This window comes from Pipra filicauda, unplaced genomic scaffold (genome assembly GCF_003945595.2).
Source record: "Pipra filicauda isolate LSUMZ 115617 unplaced genomic scaffold, ASM394559v2 scaffold167_size3244652_pilon, whole genome shotgun sequence".
NCBI lineage: Eukaryota > Metazoa > Chordata > Aves > Passeriformes > Pipridae > Pipra > Pipra filicauda.
In genome coordinates, this window is record NW_024104184.1 from 762994 (window position 1) to 782499 (window position 19506).

The 19506-nt window shown below is 43.9% G+C and overlaps 1 protein-coding gene across 1 annotated transcript in view; it reads right to left on the minus strand.

Annotated features, from left to right (window-relative positions):
- Nucleotides 1-16170, minus strand: part of LOC113993638 (sucrase-isomaltase, intestinal-like) — a gene marked incomplete at its 5' end in the record, with an annotated part of 56798 nt that extends 40628 nt beyond the window's left edge. The window contains 6 exons of the mRNA XM_027731984.2: nt 4277-4389; nt 5174-5270; nt 5875-6043; nt 15150-15295; nt 15383-15485; nt 15932-16170. Of these exons, the coding sequence (XP_027587785.2) occupies nt 4277-4389; nt 5174-5270; nt 5875-6043; nt 15150-15295; nt 15383-15485; nt 15932-16170 (867 nt within the window). The remainder of the gene's footprint in view (nt 1-4276; nt 4390-5173; nt 5271-5874; nt 6044-15149; nt 15296-15382; nt 15486-15931) is intronic.
- Nucleotides 16171-19506: the final 3336 nt, after the last annotated feature.

A 19506-nucleotide genomic window follows, 5' to 3' on the forward strand; every position in this document is an offset into this window, starting at 1 on the left:
TATCAGCTTATTCTTTCTCAGGAGACCCATGAATTCAGCTGTGAGACTCCCACTGAATCATCTGTGATAAACTCTAGGTACAAGCAGATTTCTCATGTTACCTCTCCAAGAGGAGACTGGACTAGGGACCTTCTGAGGTCCCTTACACCCATAACTACCCTACACTTCTGTAAGGAGGGAGCAAACCAGGAATTATCTCTGAAAACAGCATTAGGAGACATGCAGTATGCTCACTTAAAGCTTGTTATCAGATAATTTGTGATAAAATAACAAATTTAAGGCCTTCACTCCACCAAGAGCTATTAGATGGCCATTTGTTGAACCCTAACTTTCCTGAGTGTCTTGTTATGGAGCTCATACACTACTGCTACGCACTGTTGGTCTGTTCCGAAAGGCCACCAGTGGTCTTGGCAGTGGCAGTCTGGTATCAGGTGTGACTAGAGAGCCTTAGCCAGGTTCAGCTCAATGACTGAGCTCTTTAACTTGTTCTTGCTTTCCCCTCCCTCCTGTAAACTGAGATGTTTGTCATTAAAAGTGAGATTTGTGTTATATACCTGTCCTGTATACTGGACCTCTTCTGCAGAAGGAGAAAAATGTGATCACTGTTATATATATATATGCAGGACCATCTTGGATGTGCCAGAACCAATGCTCCTCACAGCCAGGCTCAGGGACAAGAGGGAGCAGAAGAATCAGGCTGGAGATTTCTCCTTCCCATGGCACTATGCCCAGCACTCACCCTACAGCTGCTGTCACTGCTCCATCACTGTGGTGCCACTGGCAGGATGCATCCTACAGCTCACCTCTGATCCACACAAGACATAGCAGAGGGACAGAGCCACCAGCATTTAGCCTTCTGCTCCCTTCCCACAACTTGCCTCGCTCTTGGAGTCCATTTAAAGCGCATTATCCTGGGCCAGGCTGCCACCTGTCCTCACTCCAAGGATGCACAGAGACACTGGTGGCCCTAACAGGGCAGCTGCAATCAACCGTGATCGGCACACAGGGAGCTCTGGGCCCAGTGGCTCTGGGCAAGAGTCCATGGTCCACCTCTGGGTGCTGGGGGCAACCTGGAGAGGTGCACAGGGAAACATTGCGTACTTCAGAGACCCAATAAAGAGCTTTGTTACAAAGCTGTCCTAACTCACTGGTTTGGAGGCAGCCACATGAAAGCACAGAGCAGAGCTAAGCTCCTAAATCTCTCACAGAAACAAGCAGGGTGGAAGCCAGAAGGGTTGCTCAGACATTGAAGTGTCACTGAAAGCAACAGCCCAAAACTTTCGAGAAAGATGTGGAGCACTTTGCTCTGGACACAACTCCCTTGCTCTCAACAGCCATGCACTACCTGGCACCTGGCCACCCTGCCATCCTGGGGACATCCTGGAGAGATACAATGGGTGGTCCCTGCAAAAAGCAGTGATTTGGGGCAGATGCTTGCACAACTGGGAAGTGGGTGTCATTCCCCCAGGAAGCTCATTGCAGCAGTGCAGCCTGGTCCCACCAGGGTCCCTGGCAGCCAGGACTTCCCAAAACAATTCTCAGAGGAGACCCATGCAGACAGCTGAGAGACCGGAGAGCTGAGCTGTGCCTTGCAGACATCAGTCACACTCCTCCTTTCCACCCCTTCTCCCTCCCTACAGCATGACAATGACTGCACAGGAAAGTCCTCTCAGTGTGACAGAAAATACAATTGAAAAATAAAGTCTTTTCTCTCTCCTTCACCTTCCCACAGATCTTGTACATAAAAGCCAAATCATTACCCTAGAGACTAATACTATGGTAATTGTAACATTTGCGACCTTGGAATGTCAGGATGTTTACCGAAGAACTTATTATTTCACTGTGAAATTACGAACATGTGCATTCCTTAAGATTCCCTAGAGAGCTCAGCACAAGCTCAAAGAATACAGAACAGAAGATTTTTTGGTCCTGCATGTGACATGTCTCATTAGGAGACGCCCACTGCTCTCCTTTACCTTGTTTTCTTTCTCCAGCTCCATTTCCAGACACAGGGGTGGAAAGTGAGCTGCCACTACCCATCAGCTGGGGAGTGAGAACTCTCTCATTTTATTTTCAGCTGCTGACCACCTGCTAAGCCACAGAAATGCTGCTTTCAAACACCAGCAAAAGACTTTGAAAAGAAACAGGGATGGTTCTAATCTCCATTGCACTGCTGCACTAATTCCCCTGAAATAGGGATCGAAGCTGCAGCCCGGGGGAGAGTTGCTTTACTTATTTTTCCTTTTTTTTTTTTTTCCTGGTTTTATTACCCATGTGTAAGTTAAAAACCTGTTTACTTGGTGGTCTGTGGCAATGGGATCAGAGGTGGTGTGTGCTGGTTTTGCTTGGGATAAAGTTAATTTTCTTCATAGTAGCTGGTATGGGGCTGTGTTTTGGATTTGTGCTGAAAACAGTGATGATAATTCAAGGATTTTTTTTCCACCTCACCAGGTGAGGAGGCTGGGGGTGCACAAGTTGTTGAGAGGGGACACAGTGGGAACAGCTGACCCCAACTGATCCAAGGGATATTCCAGACCATACGGCATCATATTCAGCGTATAAAGTTGGGGGAAGAAGAAGAGAGAGTGAGAACACTTGGAGTGATGGTGTTTGTCTTTCCCAGTAACAGTTACGTGTTCAGCCATTTCCCCATTTCCTGAGGATGGCTGAACACCTGCCTGCCCATGGGAAGTGGTGAATGAATTCCTTGCTTTGCCTTGCTTGCGTGCATGGCTTTGCTTTACCCATTAAACTGCCTTCATCTCAACCCACGAATTTTCTCACTTTTACCCTTCCAATTCTCTCCCCCATCCCACTGAGAGGGTGGGAGCGAGCAGCTGAGTTGCTGGCCAGGGTTAAACCATGACAGGTGACTGGTGAGGACAATGTGCAAAGGGAGCTGAAAACTTACAAGCAACAGAACAGTTGCTCCTGCTCCGGGACATGGAGGGGCACCATCAGCCTCCCACCTCTCTGGGAGGCACAACCTGAACCTCTGCCTGGAAAAGGAAGGTCTAACAGAACCCACCACCCTGGGGAGGTTCCAGCCTTCCCAAAACAGCAGCATGAGCAAGTCTTATCCCTTACATCACCAAAACAGAAACCAGCAATACTTTCCTTCTCTGCTGAATACTCTTTTTCCCTTAGTCTGAACCACAGTATTTCTGTTCCCATTTCAGGCACTTTAAAAGAAGGCAATCAGAGGATATGGAGGCTTTAAAAAACCAGGAAAGACAAAAGATTTGCTAAAAATCAGAGCTCAGGCCCCTTTGAGGAGTGTTGCAGGGGAAGGCAAAGCACATGCACATCTCACTGTGAGCTCTGAGTGCCCAGCTCTGGGATGCTCTACCATAGCTGCTTAGCACTTCAGTTGCAGCCTAATCCTCAAGGTCTGCACACATGACCCCTCCTTCTCACAGCAGCATGCCCCTTCTCAGCTTTGCTCCACATGCTTTAAATTTGACACTGATTTCTTTATGTACAGAGCCTGGGTCTGAGGTGGCAATTTTCTGTGCAAAGGCCCAGTTAACGCATCACCTGGCATTTGGTGATGAGAGAAAACATGTCATCTGCTACTTTTTTTTCTGTGCAGTCCTCACTAGGTAAGAATTGCAAGTACATTTCCAAAACAGCTATCTGCATGTGTAGTCTCGGTTCTCTGGAAAACACTGGGCAATTGGAAAGAAAGTAGTTACACTCTGTGAGACAGCAGTAAGTGTATTGTTTCACATCTATACTCTCCAATGCAATTACATGGGTTTTCATTACTAAAATACGCTGATGGCTCCAAAATCAACAGGCAATTCCACTGGCAAATAAAGGCTTAAGCCTTTAAAGTCCATCCAACACCTCTGAAATCCAGCAGATGTAAAGTTCCCAAACATTCCCATCTGTGTTCTGCCTAGTTTTTCTCCATCCACAGTGTCAAAATACAGTCATGGTCATACAGCGAAGACTGAAATTATGACAGCCAAGAGAACAGTAAGCTTAAACAGATTCTTTTCGAATCATTGCATCCCTGTAATGCACTCCTGAACCCCACTCGGAAATACTGCAGGAAAGGCTGCAGATGTGCACTGAACACCCAGCCAGCCTGCAACACTCAGACTGCTCACAGATGCTTGAGCATATGCCAGTTTTCGCATGGATCTGAAGTTACAGCTTTGTACAAACAGATCACGACAATGCTCTGGCTGCACTACCTAATACTACCAGATCCTGATGGGACTTTGTTACAAGGCACTGCCCCGTGTGCCCTATGCACTTTTCTACTAACCTCAGTGTATTGCTGAATGACATTTTCGGGGGTCGGTCCCAGGAAGAGATAGAAGTCGAAGATCCCCCCAATAGTGCGGAAAGTCAAAGATGGGTTTGGAGACAGAGTAACATCTAAAAGGGAAAAAAATAGGTTCTCAGTACAAACCAGCTCTGCACTATACATGGGAATGGGTCAAGAACGGACCAGAGGAGGTTGAGACTTGACATTAGGAAGCATTTCTTTACCAAGAGGGTGGTCAAACACTGGACCAGGCTTCCTAAAGATGTGGTTGATACTCCAACACTGTCAGTGTTTAAGAGGCATTCAGACTGGCATTATGCAGCAATAAATCACAGAATCCCACAGAGAGGAGATTGCATAGATCCATTTGTCTAAATTTCATTTATATAAAAAGGATCAACAAACTTGTGTTTAGGGTTCCTCTATGCTATTTTAATCTTCTTATTGGAAGCCACTGCTTGCCAGGGGAAACTGATTTTATAGACTGCGTGAAGATTCCCCTTTTCTGAAATTATACCACTAGATTAATAAAGTAAGGTGACCATGGCAACTTACAAAACTATTCTGCACATATAGAATATAGGACTAACTTAAATTGATTTGATTTAGTTATGCCCATCTCAGAGGAAATTTCCTACACCTTCTTCTTTCCCTCTATATATATCTATATTCAAAAAAAAGTTAAGCATATATTTTCTCTGAAAATACCTTACCTTGTTAAACAGTCATTCTAATGAAACCCTTTTGAAAACTCTAGAGTAATTCCTGGAAGCTTAGTTAGGGAACAGTCACTCATATTTGTATCACACTGAAAAAGCAATCACTAAAGCAGTTTAATATACTTATTGATCTTTCTATATGCAGTCCAAATAGGAAATCCATGTATCTTTTTACCTTGTGCATTGGAGTTCAGAAGAAGAACACCGTGGGCATTGGAGTCAGGTTCTACACACATGTAGAAAGGATGAACTCCATAGAGGTTGGCAAATGACTGAAACATAAACGGCAGATGATGTATGGCTTGACTTTGCTATTTTTCATAGTTTTTGTCAGGTAGCTACATATCCATAGAAAAGGAAATTCATTCATAGTTAGACTTGTTTTGAAAGGTGGCGGATTTTTTCATCTAAACTGGTGTGAAGTTAAATTAATAGAAAAGAGTTATTTTTAATGCCTCGTCACAATGGCACTTTTTAGTTTTTCTGAGTTAAACCTTTTATATTCTGCCAAACCCTCCAAAATGGCACGGGTAAGAATCACTTGCTAGTTAAAACAGACTCATCAACCACTGATTCCAGTTTAGCCAAATATCTAATGAGTCCTGCTGAAGTCCAGCTTGTTTGGATGAACAGGGATTGATCTGAGCATGAAATTCAATGCTTTTCTGAACCAGAATCTTGGCACACAAAATAGTTTTTCTGAAAACTGCACTGTGAGAAAGTTTCTGATGAAAGGTTTCAAAGTACCCTCAAAATGACTCATGGCTTTGTAATTTAATTAAAACTGATGATATCTGCAAAACTTGTGAGGTTCCATGCTTGCCACCTCCTTCTGGTGACACAAGATCGGACAAAGTGCTGCGTAAACTGATTTACCGTTGGTGCCTGATCCCTGGCGTACATGCCATAGGTACTGAAGTCCATGTTGTGTTTGAAGGTCGGGTGCTCATGTTCACCAAATCCATACACAGAAGTGGATGGCACAGTAGTGGTGATCTGAAGGAACTGGTTGGAGAAAAACAGGTCGACCAGGGGACTATCCCACCTGTGACAAACAGAGGGAGACATGGTTAGTTTGCTTATCTTTGGTACGTATAATTTTAAATTCATGTCTGCCTATTTTTACTTTTTATGTCTTTTGGAGAATAACAATATTAAAAAACCATTAAATTCTATGCATGCCTCTGAAATGCTTAACCTAACATATATTCAATTCATCTTGTGATGGCTCAGATATCTCATCTACTTATTCAAAAAATGCATCAATATAATTATGGAAAAGAACAACTAAAATAACAGAAGACACTATCTATAAATCTATTACCAAAATAAGTGGGTGCTTGTGATATTTCTATGACAACCAACGGTAACGGCTAAAAATTGTTATTACACAGTGGAGTTCAGAATTCTTAATGAGAAAAACAGACATTTACTTTTTATCAGCTTTTAGTTTTTAATGTTTTTCTGTATCAGGACCTGAATACCTCATGTTATCCCTAACTTCATGCAGGTGCCTAAGGTAGGAGCATAGCTTCCTCCAGGGTCTGCTTGAACAAGATGTTTTTATTGTGATGACTCTCTCCTGCTTCTCTCACTAGCTTAATGCCTTTATTTCTATTGACTCATTTGTGGACACAGGCTCACATTTTAATTAGGTGTTACATTCTGTTTCCTATCTCTAGTGATATGATAAGCTGCGAGCTAGATGGGGGAGAAAATAGTCAAGCTGTGGAGAAGTGTTTTATTAATGGTCCTGTGTATGCCACGAGTACCACATTTAAATAGTACCCTCTCAAGCCTTGTTTAACCACAAATTTGTTATAGCTAATTAAAATAAATGAGCCCAAACCATGGAGCATAGAAGTGGCATAACTCTCCTTTTAATGGTCTTCTGTCAATGATTTTGACAAAATTAAATGGTTGATCAAACTGACCGGTAAATCAGAGAAGAGGAAGGTGGGCTGTGTCGGTGGGGAGCAGGGCTAACCCCACGAGGGGAGCACTCCCTGATGAGTGGCTTGCCACCCATGCCACCAGTACCCCTGCTTGGGGACAAGTCCCTGCTGCTGGAAGGACTGGGAGGGCACAACTGCTCTCACTACACTGGCCTACTCTCCCAGTGAGGAAGCAAGGACAGCCACTCACTGGGACGCTCTTTTGCCTCTCCAAGCAAAAAGCAGGCACAATCTATCCCTAGATTGTCCCAGACAAATCTGAAGTCAAGCACACAAATCCAAAGTCAAGTACACATACTGAAGGGTCCAGGTATGTTTTTAAAAGTCTATTTGGCCTTTCTTACAAGCAGGAAAAATAAGAATTTTATTTAGCTCTTGATTTTTTTTTTTCAACCCCTCCCTCCTTCCCTTCCTTCCATCAGCTTCTCCACCTACACGCAGCACCAAATAAGATTGTTTTCTTTAGGAGGGCAATGGACACAAAATATCCCTGAAAATTAGATCCAGCCCTTGGCAAACAGAGGCCTTTCTGCAAGAGGCTGCTGCTGTGTTGGAACAGGGGTGGGCTCTGGAGCTATATTCCTGACCAAAGGAGAGCTGTCACACAGCTCTGCCCTGTGCCAAGGCAAGAATGGTCACTGCTCTGAGCAGACCACAGGGTTATGCAAAAAGCAAAGGCTGCCAGAGGGGAAATGCTTTGGGAAGAGCTTAAATATCTGTCCTAACTCATTGAGCACTCTCCATGATGTCTGTTCAGAGGACACGAGGCTTTGTACATTTGTAGTATCCACATTACTGCACTGACATTTCTCATCATGAGAGCAATTAGTGTTACCATGGCATTAAAGTACTCCTTCAGCTCAGCAGCTCCCCTCCCTAACCAGTAGAATCACTGGGGTGGTGTAAACCACAATCCTAAGAACAAACTCTCTGCCCCACCATATCTTTATATGTCACGGAGACACTCTTTTATGACTCATGCGTTGCTTCAGGCAACTGTCACGTACCCAACTTCTGCATGACATTGCCAAAACAGTGCCCTGCTCTGCACCCCTCCATCACTCAGCTCTCCGAGGGCTGCCACCCCCACCAGTGCAGCTCCCCATGTGGTGCCACCAGCCATTGCTCCCCAGCAACCTCCTCTTTCCTTAGACCTCCATGCGCCAGCACGGCTATGCACTAAATATAGCATTAACCAGGACATAAAAAGGCTGGTAATGACTCTCTCTTTTTTCCTGGGCATCATTATGTTATCTCCATCCAGAGGACAGCATAGTCAGGTTTTCCCCTGGCACCTCTCTCTGCCTCCGCTCCCAAGCAGCTTCCAGAGTCCTTTTGCTCTGCAGTGCACTGTGGTAGGCTGTTGTGTTACTTTATGTGTTTGCTGGTGTGGTGTTGGCAAAGAGTGATCATTTAAATGAAAAATCTGTGTCTGTCATTCCTTAAACATTTGGATACAATAAACAAAAATATTCTATTTCTCCCACCTCCCCTCCTGCTGGTTTAAACCAGACAGAAGGAACAAAACAGGAGAGAGCATAAAATTACATCCTGTGTGCAGGAATTTGCATGGTTCTCCTCCAAGAGTCCTATGAACCATAACACTACTCTAATGGACAACAGAAGGGATCTAAAAAAAGTCTAAAAATACAACTGAACAGTCATTCACTGTCAAAAATTCAACCCCTACCAGCAGTTAGACATGGCAAAGCCTGAGAGGACAAGAATCCTTCTCTTTGCACAGGAAGTAATAGCTGCACACATGTTCACTGCTGAAAGTCTTAACCTGTTAGTGTGTCTGTTAGTGAGGACACTCCTGGCCATGAAAATACAAAGCGGCCTCTTTAACATCTGTCTGGTCTGTTGCCTGCAAACAGTCAGCTGAGGCCTGTCCAGGGAGTCTGACTGATAAAAGTTAACATTTTCTTCCAAACACTGTGTACTACACTCAAGAGTAAATCTCTCTCATTTTTAACCTCTTATCAGGAAAAAAAGAATGATTCAGATTGAAAAGATTGTGTAAAAATTAACATTTTTGGCCAGCAAGGGAACTAGTCTCATACCCAGCAGTCAACCCACTGGCCACCAGGATGAAACATAACTGCAGCAGACCAAGGAAGTAGTATTAAAGGAAGGTGGGTGGGCAGATAGATAAAACATCCTGTTCATGTTGTAGTTTATGACTGACATTGTCGCAATGTTAGAGGGGCATGACTTTTAGTCAGGCAGTACAAAATGGTTTTCAGGAGTGCAATCATCAATCCTTTGTAATATGAACCGGACATGAGGATTTACCTGGTTGAACAACCTTGCTCTATTGAGGTTTGTTGAGACCAATAAAAGCAATGTATACAATGGCTCAAAGCACTGACTCACCTGCTGTGAGCAAGCAGCTGGTGGCATTTCTAAAAGTGGTCTTACAAAACCTCCAGAATTAGGAGACTTGAGACACTGAATTCTGGTTTTGGCTGGAGTTAATTTTCTTCATAGTAGCTGGTGTGGGGCTGTGTTTTGGATTTGTGCTGGAAACTGTTGATAATTCAGGGATGTTTTAGATATTCCTGAGCAGTGCTTAACAGAGTCAAGGCCTTTGCTGCCCCTCACGCTGCCCCACCAGTGCGTAGGCTGGGGGAGTGCAAGTGGCTGGGAGGGAACACAGCTGGGACAGCTGACCTCAACTGACTCCAGGGATACTCCATACCATATGGCTTCATGCTGAGCAATAAAACTAGGTTGGCTGGCAGACTGCTGCTCAGGGACTGACTGGGTATCAGTCTGCTGGTGGTAAGCAATTGTTTTCATTTGCATCACTTTTCTTTCTTGGTTTTTATTTTTCTCTCTGTTATTTTCCTTTTAGTTCATTATTATTATTATTGTTGCGTTTGCTGTTATTATAATCATAATTATCATTATAATTATTATCATTATTATATTTTCTTTCCATTATTAAACTGTTCTTATCTCAACCCATGAGTTTTCTCACTTATACTCTTCCAATTCTCTCCGTCTTTTGGAGGGGCAGCGAGCCAGCAGCTGCGTGGTGCTTAGTTGCCAGCTGGGGTTAAACCATAACACACTGTTTCACAACAGTGAAGCAGTTGTGATAATAAGCTGTATTCCTTATTAGCTGTGATTCTTGGGACACCACTGGACTGCAGAAGGCACACCAAGAATGAATTTTTACTTGCATATCTTACTTTGAAGGTGATTTATCAAATAGGTGGAGAAAGTCAGCATGAGTAACCAACAGATTTTCCATAAACATGACATTTTTTAAAAAAAGAACGGCAGGGTATATTTACAGCTATTGACACAGTTCTACTCTACTTCTACTGTATTCATTGTTGTGATGTCAGGATGTCCTATAAGTGGCTGGATATATAATGCTTTATTTCTCTTCTGAAAAACACTTGGATAAGTGATAGCCCTACAATACTTCTTGCCTATGTAACATAAATCTTAATGATTAGATGACTAAAATAATAGCTCTTACAAACTAGGAACAGACCCAAGCTACCCATGATGCATACAATTTGCTCCTGTGGCCTTCAGCAAAACTGCAGTTTAAGACAATAGCTTTATAAATCATTCTAATAGCCTTGCCTATGTAAAAATGTCTTCATGGTAAGTGGCGTCTGTGCTTACTATCACAATCAATAAAAAAGGCAGCTGAACTCTGCAGCAGCCTTTTTGGAAATTAGGGAAAATCTTGATTAGATTTTGGTTATTTGTGCCATATATTCCCAAATGATAGCAAACAAGGTATGTAGCCCATATCTGGTTTGGAAAAAAATGTTCTGCCTTCCATTATTTGTATGACATCATGAAGGAAAAGTCAGGATATTAAAGTGGAGAATCAAATCAGTAGTTCGTCCCTCTGCAGCCTGTCTCCAACAATGGCCCAGGCCTGATATTACAAAGGAAGGCATAAGATGTCACTCAGAGCCAGTCTTGCAATAATCTGCTTACGGAGGAAGTTTCTGGCTGTTTTCATAGGATTAAATGATGTTGTGAAACATGGAGTCAAAAATAGTTTGGGTTGTTTTGCTTTTTTTCCCTACAGATGATGTTTTATTGTGCGTGAATGTGTATCCTGCTAAGCCTCCCATGTCAGTGCTGCCCTGGGGCAACGAGTCCCACAGAGTAATCACACTCTGCAAAACGATTTGTTATTTATCACTGTCTTAGGGCAAACAGTTCCCAGTCTTTTACTCTCTGTTCTTGAGGAAGTGTATGCTTTCTCGAAGCATTCATGCTCACTCTTGATACTACCTCCTCCAGTGGTTGCTGTTGTTAGTGTGGCAGGAGCAGGAAGGAGGATAGCACTTAACCTGAGTGCATGTGCTACAAAACAACACAGAGGTTCTTTAGTTCTCTCTCTGCCTTACTACAACACAGTATTTTCTCTCCTGTTTTTACTACTGTAAACAATAAACCTGGCTGACAATAGGAGAGTTTCCTCTTAGAGCTGCAAGATCAACTAGGATATTGTGAGCAAGGATTTGCTAAACTAAAGCAATCTCTTGACAAAGCGTTTTGCCATTGATCATACCAATTTACTAAAACAGTTATTTTCCAAGTATGATGGGAGTGGGGAGGGGCTCCCTGCAGCCTCTGCTGTCCCACAAAGATGTTAGTTTGGGAGCCTCACCTCTGGGACAGGAGACTCAGTCCCCAGTCCCTGTCTCTCATGGTTCAGAACTGTGACTTGCAACCTTAAATCAGATTCAGGTCTCTGGTTTTCCCGAGAAAAAACCAGAAAATACCTGACATTGGATGGGAGTGGGAGCTTTGTCTGCCCCTGAGTCTCATCTGAGCCTCTTAGCACCTCGCCAGTGAATGCATGGACATGACACCTCTTCATCCCCATGGCTTTGGAGAGCTACTGGCACAGAAAAGGATGTTCCCTGGCTACCAGTGAAACAGCAGGAGCATTGGAGAGGGTAAAGAAGAGGAGCAGGAGCAGGAGCAGGAAGGGTGGGATGGGACAGAGAACAGAACAGCAGTGGGTGAGAAGGAAAAAGGTAAGAAGGAGGCATTACTGGGAGCAGAAAGGGAGACAAGAGGTCCTGGGACGTTGGGAGACAAGGGAAACCAAGAGGTCCTGGTTCTGGAAGCCCCCAGCAGCACCTGGATCATCTCTCTACCTGACCCTGTCTAATTCTCGCCCCATGCAGGTGAAGCAGTGGCTGTCACTTGATTATCTTGGAGCAAGCTGAAAATATAGCAGGACTTGGCCTTTTATTCTTGCTCCTGGCTCTGCATGAGGTTTGCAATCAGCTGTTAATGTCTCTCCCCTCACATAATTTATTCGTCTCTCCTGTTATTGTGATTACAAGCTCTAAGTTTGTCCTGCCCTCCTTGGGTAGCTCAGCTACGGCAAAGTCTCCTCGTGTGCAGCAAGTAAAGCACATTCAGGAATACTAAAAAGCCTTTCTGCCTCTTCTCTTTAGCATTTCCAATGTGGAATTAAATCATTCCTCATGAGGAGGAGGCTTTGTGTACATGAGTGGTAGAGCAGAGATGGGGTTTTCTATCAAGCTGACAGACAGGAGCCTGCCATCAGCTACCCCAGTGCTTCAAATCCTTTGGCACAAAGACAGGGATGTCAGGACAGACTGCACCACGGAAAGGGGAGTAGGGAAATACAGACATGGACTTTGAAAGCACAGCCCAAACCCATGTTTCTACTTGGGACAGACTGCTCCGTCCCCAGGTGGACTGTCATCTGGGCAAGAGCACACTGGGGATCATGAGGGAATTTAGGCTTTTCTGGGGGGTTCATCATCCAGCAGTGTGGAGCTGCTAGCAAGGGATAAGAAGCATCACGTAAAACAGATATCTGAGGATTTGGGATTGCTTTAGGATGAGAAAGAGTTCCTCAGGGATGTTAAAAGGTCCAGCAGAGCACTCCTACCTGACTTGGTGCAGACACAAATTATTATCCACTCACACCTGGGGAGTGCAACTGCAGCACCTGTTGAAGAGGCTTTATTTGCCCACATCAACTGTTCTAAGCAGTATTTGTGTGCATATGATTGATTCAGCTGTTCATTGAGACAGCAAGGCCATGGCCATTCACATCTTAAAATAGCAGGCTGAAGTCTTTCCAGGTGTTAGGCAATTGCCTGTTTCTCAGGGGCACTTGCCCTAACCTGGTGTGGCCACAGAGACCACCAGCTGTGCATCTTGGTGCCTGGCCCAGGCAGGCTGGATGCCCTGCAGCACCAACTCTGGAGGGAGCCCAGAGGAAAAGATTTGGGGTTTAGCATACAAACCTGCCTTTGGGCAGGTTGAACTAACATGAAAATGTACTTAACATGCCATATGCCACCAGTGCTCCTCTGGATCCAGCCAGCCAAGTGCAGCCACTGATGGTGATGCTCCTATAACACTGCTTGCTGAGGGTTCATCCTTCACAGTGAAGCAAATGCAGCCAGCCACGGCTTTTAGGCCAGAATACATAACCTGCTTTCCTGTTTTGAAAGGTTTCCATCTGCACAGCACTTCTGGTGGCTAAGGAGGTTGCAAATCCCTCTAAGATAGGCTGTGGAGCTATCCCTGAGCACTTGCGTTCCCTCACTCTGACAGGATGGACAGGCAAGCAAATGAAAGGAAAGCATTTTTGCTACTCAGACAGGGAATATAACTCTAAATATGATTCAGCTGCGAGGGGAATGGTTCCCTGACAGGATCCTTCAGTCTATAGTATTTGCTGTGCCATTTCACATGAAATAAAAATTCCCAGCAACATATATATGCAAAATCCTGTGTCTCTCCTGAAGAGAATCTTTTGGTAGCAGCCCTGCTATTGTTTGCAGGATAAAGCCTATTAACTGTGCATTATATTCACCCGCAATTTCCTCTTTTGGGGGTCATCTGGCTTTCAGGAGCACTCTTTTAGCTGCCTGAAGGCAGTGTATGATTTCCCATGGGGATGTTTGAGAGCGGAGCATTGCTGCCAAGTGCTGCACAGATGCTGCTAACCAAGGCTGCCCTCTGCCTCCCCAGGCTCTGCAGCACAGCACTGCTGCACCCCACACCTGTGCCACTGCTGAGCCCTGGCTTTGGGGGACAAGGGGTGCCCCAATGCCAGGGCTATGGAAGAGGCTTCCCTGGGCCCATGGCAGGCCAGTGAATGTGCCCCCCTGGAAACCTGCTCAGTGGGGACCAACTTGTGCTCCTCTGCCTCTTGCATTCACCTCTTTCATCAGCATTCCAATTAATAAGCCTTTACAGAAGCCTCTTATTATGAGGAGAAGAAAACTGGGCCTTTAACATTAGTCCACTGTTTACACAGAACTGTTAAGTCTAATGAGAAATTAAATTATTTTTGTTATTGGAGTAATGCATAATACATTCATTTACAATAGCTTGCAAAAAGAAAACTTTACAGAATTGACTATGTCATGTATAAGGAGATGCCATGAGACTGTAACTTAAAAGGATGGTCAGCTCATTAAAAACCCAGCATGGCAGTTCCATCTGCAGACCATTCTAGAGGCTGTATTGTCTTATTTACATCACTCATGTTAAGCCATCCTTACACTGCTCGTTGTACCATTCCCAAAAGCAGCTGGCAGGAGTGCACCTTGACTGGGACTCTCTTCCTAAGTAGCATTACACACTACAGATATGTTGATGGAAGGGGATATTATGACACCTGTTGACATTTGTTAGTGAGGGGAGCTTTTGTTGAAGTTAAACTTACAGTACCAACTTGAGAATACAAATGATATTTTTGCAGAGGGACAATGCCATTCACTGACATCAGTGGAAGTTAGAGGCTTATGGCCTCTGTGGCTTTGAGGTTTAGTTACCTAGACTTGCCTATTGGAGAGAATCAGGAGATTTAAAGCTCAACTCCTGACACCTCAAATTTCAGACATCATAGTTCAGTGCTTTGATGAGTTGAGTCTACCAGCTTCCCAAGCCATGATATCGTAGCCTTAAAAGTTATTTGACTTGTTGAATATCCTTTTATACATATATGTAGATGATTGTTATGCAGGCACATACTCCTATTAATAATGAATGTCCTTCAGGGACAAGGCATAAATCTGCATTTATAATACATCCAGTTTGCTTTTGACCCCTTTGTCTCACAGACCCAAGCACTAGGGTGTGAGGAAACAGTGCTTGCCCCATGACACCTAATTTCTACGAAAAGCAACATCAATCACCTCTAGTACTCACAGCACAGTGCCAGTGCTTTTCCTCTTGACTGTGAAGTGCGTGGAGTCCTCCGAGAATTCCACCTCATAGTTGGCTTCCTCGGCGGTAACCCCGGGACCATCGATCTTGAGCGGGACTTCAAACCTCTGCTTGTTGGGGTCATAGAGCTAAAGCAAGGTAAGAAGGGAGCAGGTTAACTCACTACTCAGTGTGCATTGCTTTGGTTAAATTATTCCAACCCCTCAAATGCTCACCCTGAACCGGAGTCTGTCCTTTGTCTGGAACTCCGCTTCCAAGACGATCGGGGAAATGTCATTTCCAAAGAGGGACAAGGACTGGCGTTTGTTCAGTGTGACCCTGGAGTGGAAACATTGATCACTGGCTGAGACCACCCTGGGGAGAGCTGGGGGAACAACCCAGCTATTCTGTCAGCTCTTTCAAAATAAATCATTATTTCATTGTCAAGAGAAATTATCCCTGAGGTCAGCCTACGCTGTCCTTGATGCTAATGGATAAAATAGGTGCCACCAAAGCAAGGAGACCGCAGAGTCTCCTGGGACACAGCTACCAGGGTGGGAGGGACCAGCCTGTGCCCCTGCCTGACTTCCTCACCAGTGGTGTGGTGAGAGCACAGAGCCCCAGTTCCATGGCATATGCACAGGGAAACGTGCCCATTACCCTCCTTGTCACAAGCTGAGCATGAGTATCGGAGCAGCTTGGGGGAGGTCTTCAGCGAGAGCCCCCAGGGCGGCAGCGGTGGGGCAGTGCCAGCCGGCAGCACCTGAGGAGCCACACACACTCACCTCCAGCCTTTGTCTGTCTTCTCGATGTTCCCAGCCCGGGAGTAGCCGTAGGGACTGTCCTCAGGGAAGAAGCACCAGGGAGCGTTGGGCACATCGGTGCTGCACCAGGTGCAGCCCCGCGCCTCGCAGGCCTCCTGGGACGCGCCCGGCTGGGGGTGGCAGTCGATGCGCTTCTTCACTGCAACGGCCCCAGGGCACTGCGCATCCTGGCTGGAGCCAAGGCACCCGCCTAGGGCTGGGCACAGGGAAAAACAGGCAGAGCAGCAGAGAACCACGTTAAAAAAAAACCCGCAACAATACAAACTTCTTCAGTTTGTTTGTTTTTTATGTGCTTTTTTCCCTGTTTTAGGGCCAACACCCATGGTCCCTTGGACTAAGATGGCAGCAGAGCAGCCTGCTCGTGACAGAGCAAGAGCAACAGCCACTTTCTTTTACAAGCTGAGGCAGTGGGTCTGTATTATTCACCTCTCAAAGCTGCTTGTGCTCAGCTAAAGCACGACTTGCTTGAAATACTCATGGAAAGTTAAATAGCAGGGTAATGAAGCTCCTGGTGAGGTGTGAGAGCAACTCTGCAGGCTGGCTGAACAGGAGGGATGCTTTGGCGAGGACTGCTATTGAAATTAAAATGTTATATTTTCTGTTTATTTATTCTCGTGTTATACACAGAGGGTATCTATCTTTAGAGATACAAATATGTGATATCAACATGTACTTGTATGATATAAATAGAAAATACTGATTATATATACGTTTGTATTGGATTTCTTTTCTATATCATACGACTATGATATACACATAGTATTAGTAGTTTGCGTTGATACAGTAGGGTTACAAGTAAAGGGGAGATGCCAGCAGTAAAAGAAAAAGCATATATTAGTCACTTGCAGAATCATCCTGAAAAAAAACCTTAGTAAGGTGCTAAATATTTTCTTTTTTTACAGCTGAAGGTCAAGTCCTGTAGTTCCTCTGCACATTGTGAGCCTCTCAAGAGCAGAGGGACAACAAGACCAGCTCTCTGCCATGCTGACAAACCATTGTTAGCAAATATTCTGAGAGCGAGCAGGCATACTTCAGGCAGCATACTTATTTTGATGCTAATTATGTCATTTTAGTCATTACGGCAATATTTAAAGATTAAATCTACTTGAACAATAATTGCTCTTTGATATAAAATGACTAACACCTTTGCTTTAATTTTTCTTTCATGTGGACTGTTGTGTGCTTAAAAGCCTAAAACGTGATTGCTGATGCAGTCTGGGCTTCTCCATAGAATGAACTTTACAAGCAGATGTGCACAAGCAATAATTATACATACTGGAAAAATTTACAGAATAAATCTAGTAGATTCACTAGAGAATGCCATCATGCTGCAATGCCAGAGTTGATTTCCAAGTGGGGGATGAGAATGCTGAAAAGCAGGAGCTGAGTGCCATCTACATTTTTCTTTTGAGAAAACTCTTATCCTCCCTTCTATATGGGAACATCTGACACGCAGGTCTGATGCTCTCAGGATGCTCAGCAGAGCTCGCTACTTGCTGCCACAGCACCTCATATCCTCCTCTAAAGGCAGGAATTAACAGGAATTATCTGGCTGAAAACCTTTGCCAGCTGCTTGGCAGGCAGGACTGGCTTCCACTTCTGTTTTCTGGGGCAGAGAGTGATGTCCCACAGGCTGACTGCTCTCTGTCCAGTATTCACCCCTCATGATCTGTCACATAGGAAAGCTCTAAATTCTGATCCTCTTTTTCACCTAAAGCATAATAGGACTATGAGCATCCTTCTGCAATTCCTAAATTATTTCTTCTTGGAGCACAAAATAAACTAAACCCATGACATTTCATTTTACTTTGGGGTGTGTTTTTTAATGGCAGTCAAATGCAGCATCGGCGTTTTCATTGCTGAAATCAAAGAGTATGACTGAAGATAGTACAGCAGATTATTAATGTGGCATTCATTTTACATAGCATAGGTTTGTGGGAGACTTTTATGAACTCATTTGTATAGTAAAATACTTTCAAAATACTTCCTATGAAGGATATTGTGAATGCAAAACTAGTTCAAGGGAAAAAATATTGCCCCAGCAGAAGCCAGAAAGTTTATGTTTTTTTTTCTCCCATTAATGCAAAGTTTACATTTTCCAGGAAACTTTAAAAACAAACACTTGCAGGTGTAAGCAGCTGAACAAGGCTGCAATCTCATTCATCTCTTGTTCCTGGATTTACTTCTATTGTAGTACAAATGTGGTAGTAGCAACTGGGAAGATGTAATTTTCCTTCCCTACTTTTTAAAATAATTTAAAAAATCTCTGCATCATTTTCACTGTATTTATGGCCCATGTCTGTAAACGTACATAAGAGATGAAATCCAAGCAAGCAGTTGAATATATAGAAACAGTTATGGCGACTTGCTGCTTTTCCACGATAATTTCCATGGGAACAGAAGCTAAAGCAAGGTAGTTGAAAAGATATACATGAAAAACTATCCTCATTGATTTTTAAAAACCTTGACTTCAATTTTGCAAAATTAAGATTAAAATTAAGGTATAAGGAAGGAATTAAAGTATTACCACATGGTTTTTAATTTAACAGCATTAGTCTTTATATTTTGGGTTCATCCATATGTTTCAAAGGCATTTGCTTCAGGTTCCCTCCTCTATCAACACAGTAATATGTATTCTCCCTTTATTAGACTCTGGACCAAATTAACCTCTGGTATGCTGAGGTAAAATCAGAGAAAACACACTAGGAAAGCAATGGGTCACTTTCAGGAGCTGAATGATCCCACTGAGTCCCGTGTGCCTGTGCTGGTGCCCAAGAGCTGAATACACTGTAGGACTGGGGTATGTTTCTGAACAAGCCAGCTCTACTGTCCTCCCACAGTCACCTCACGTGGAGTCAGTGCCATGCCTGTTATCTCCTTTTACATGGAACATGATCACCTCCTCTAATGGCTCTTTTGTCACTACCACATGTATATTTGCTTTTGAAGCCTATGACAAAATACAAGTGTCTTATATTTACCTGCGAGTACAATGGCCAAGAAACACAGGCTCCTCATGCTTGCCATGGTCGAAGGAGGACTTCTGCAGGTAGCCTGGAGCCTTTTATACAAGGCAGGGGCACAATAAGCACTGTTTCCCATACACAATCAGAAACACTGCAAATATTTTCTCAACGTTCGTAACTTTCATGAGATTAATTGTAACACACGACCTTGCCTGTATTTAAGAATATGACCTTGCCTGTATTCAAGAACGTGTCTAAGCAGATAAGATGTAGTGAGTAATTTGTCCACAAACTTTGCTCAACTTTTGAATTCCAGCTTCGAGAGAGAACATGATTTTCCCATGACTTCTTAGATAATTAATTTTTCAGAGACCACCGTCTTCTTTTTTTTGAAACAAGCATCTTCAGACAATGAGAGTCCAGTGCTTACCTTTTTCTGATTTCATATTATCTTTTGTCTCTTATGTGGTTTTACAGCAAAAATTATGTTTGGAGAAAAACAGTCAAAGAATTCTCCATTAAAACAAGACACTTGATACTCTGACCTTTACAAAATGACATTTTTCTTCC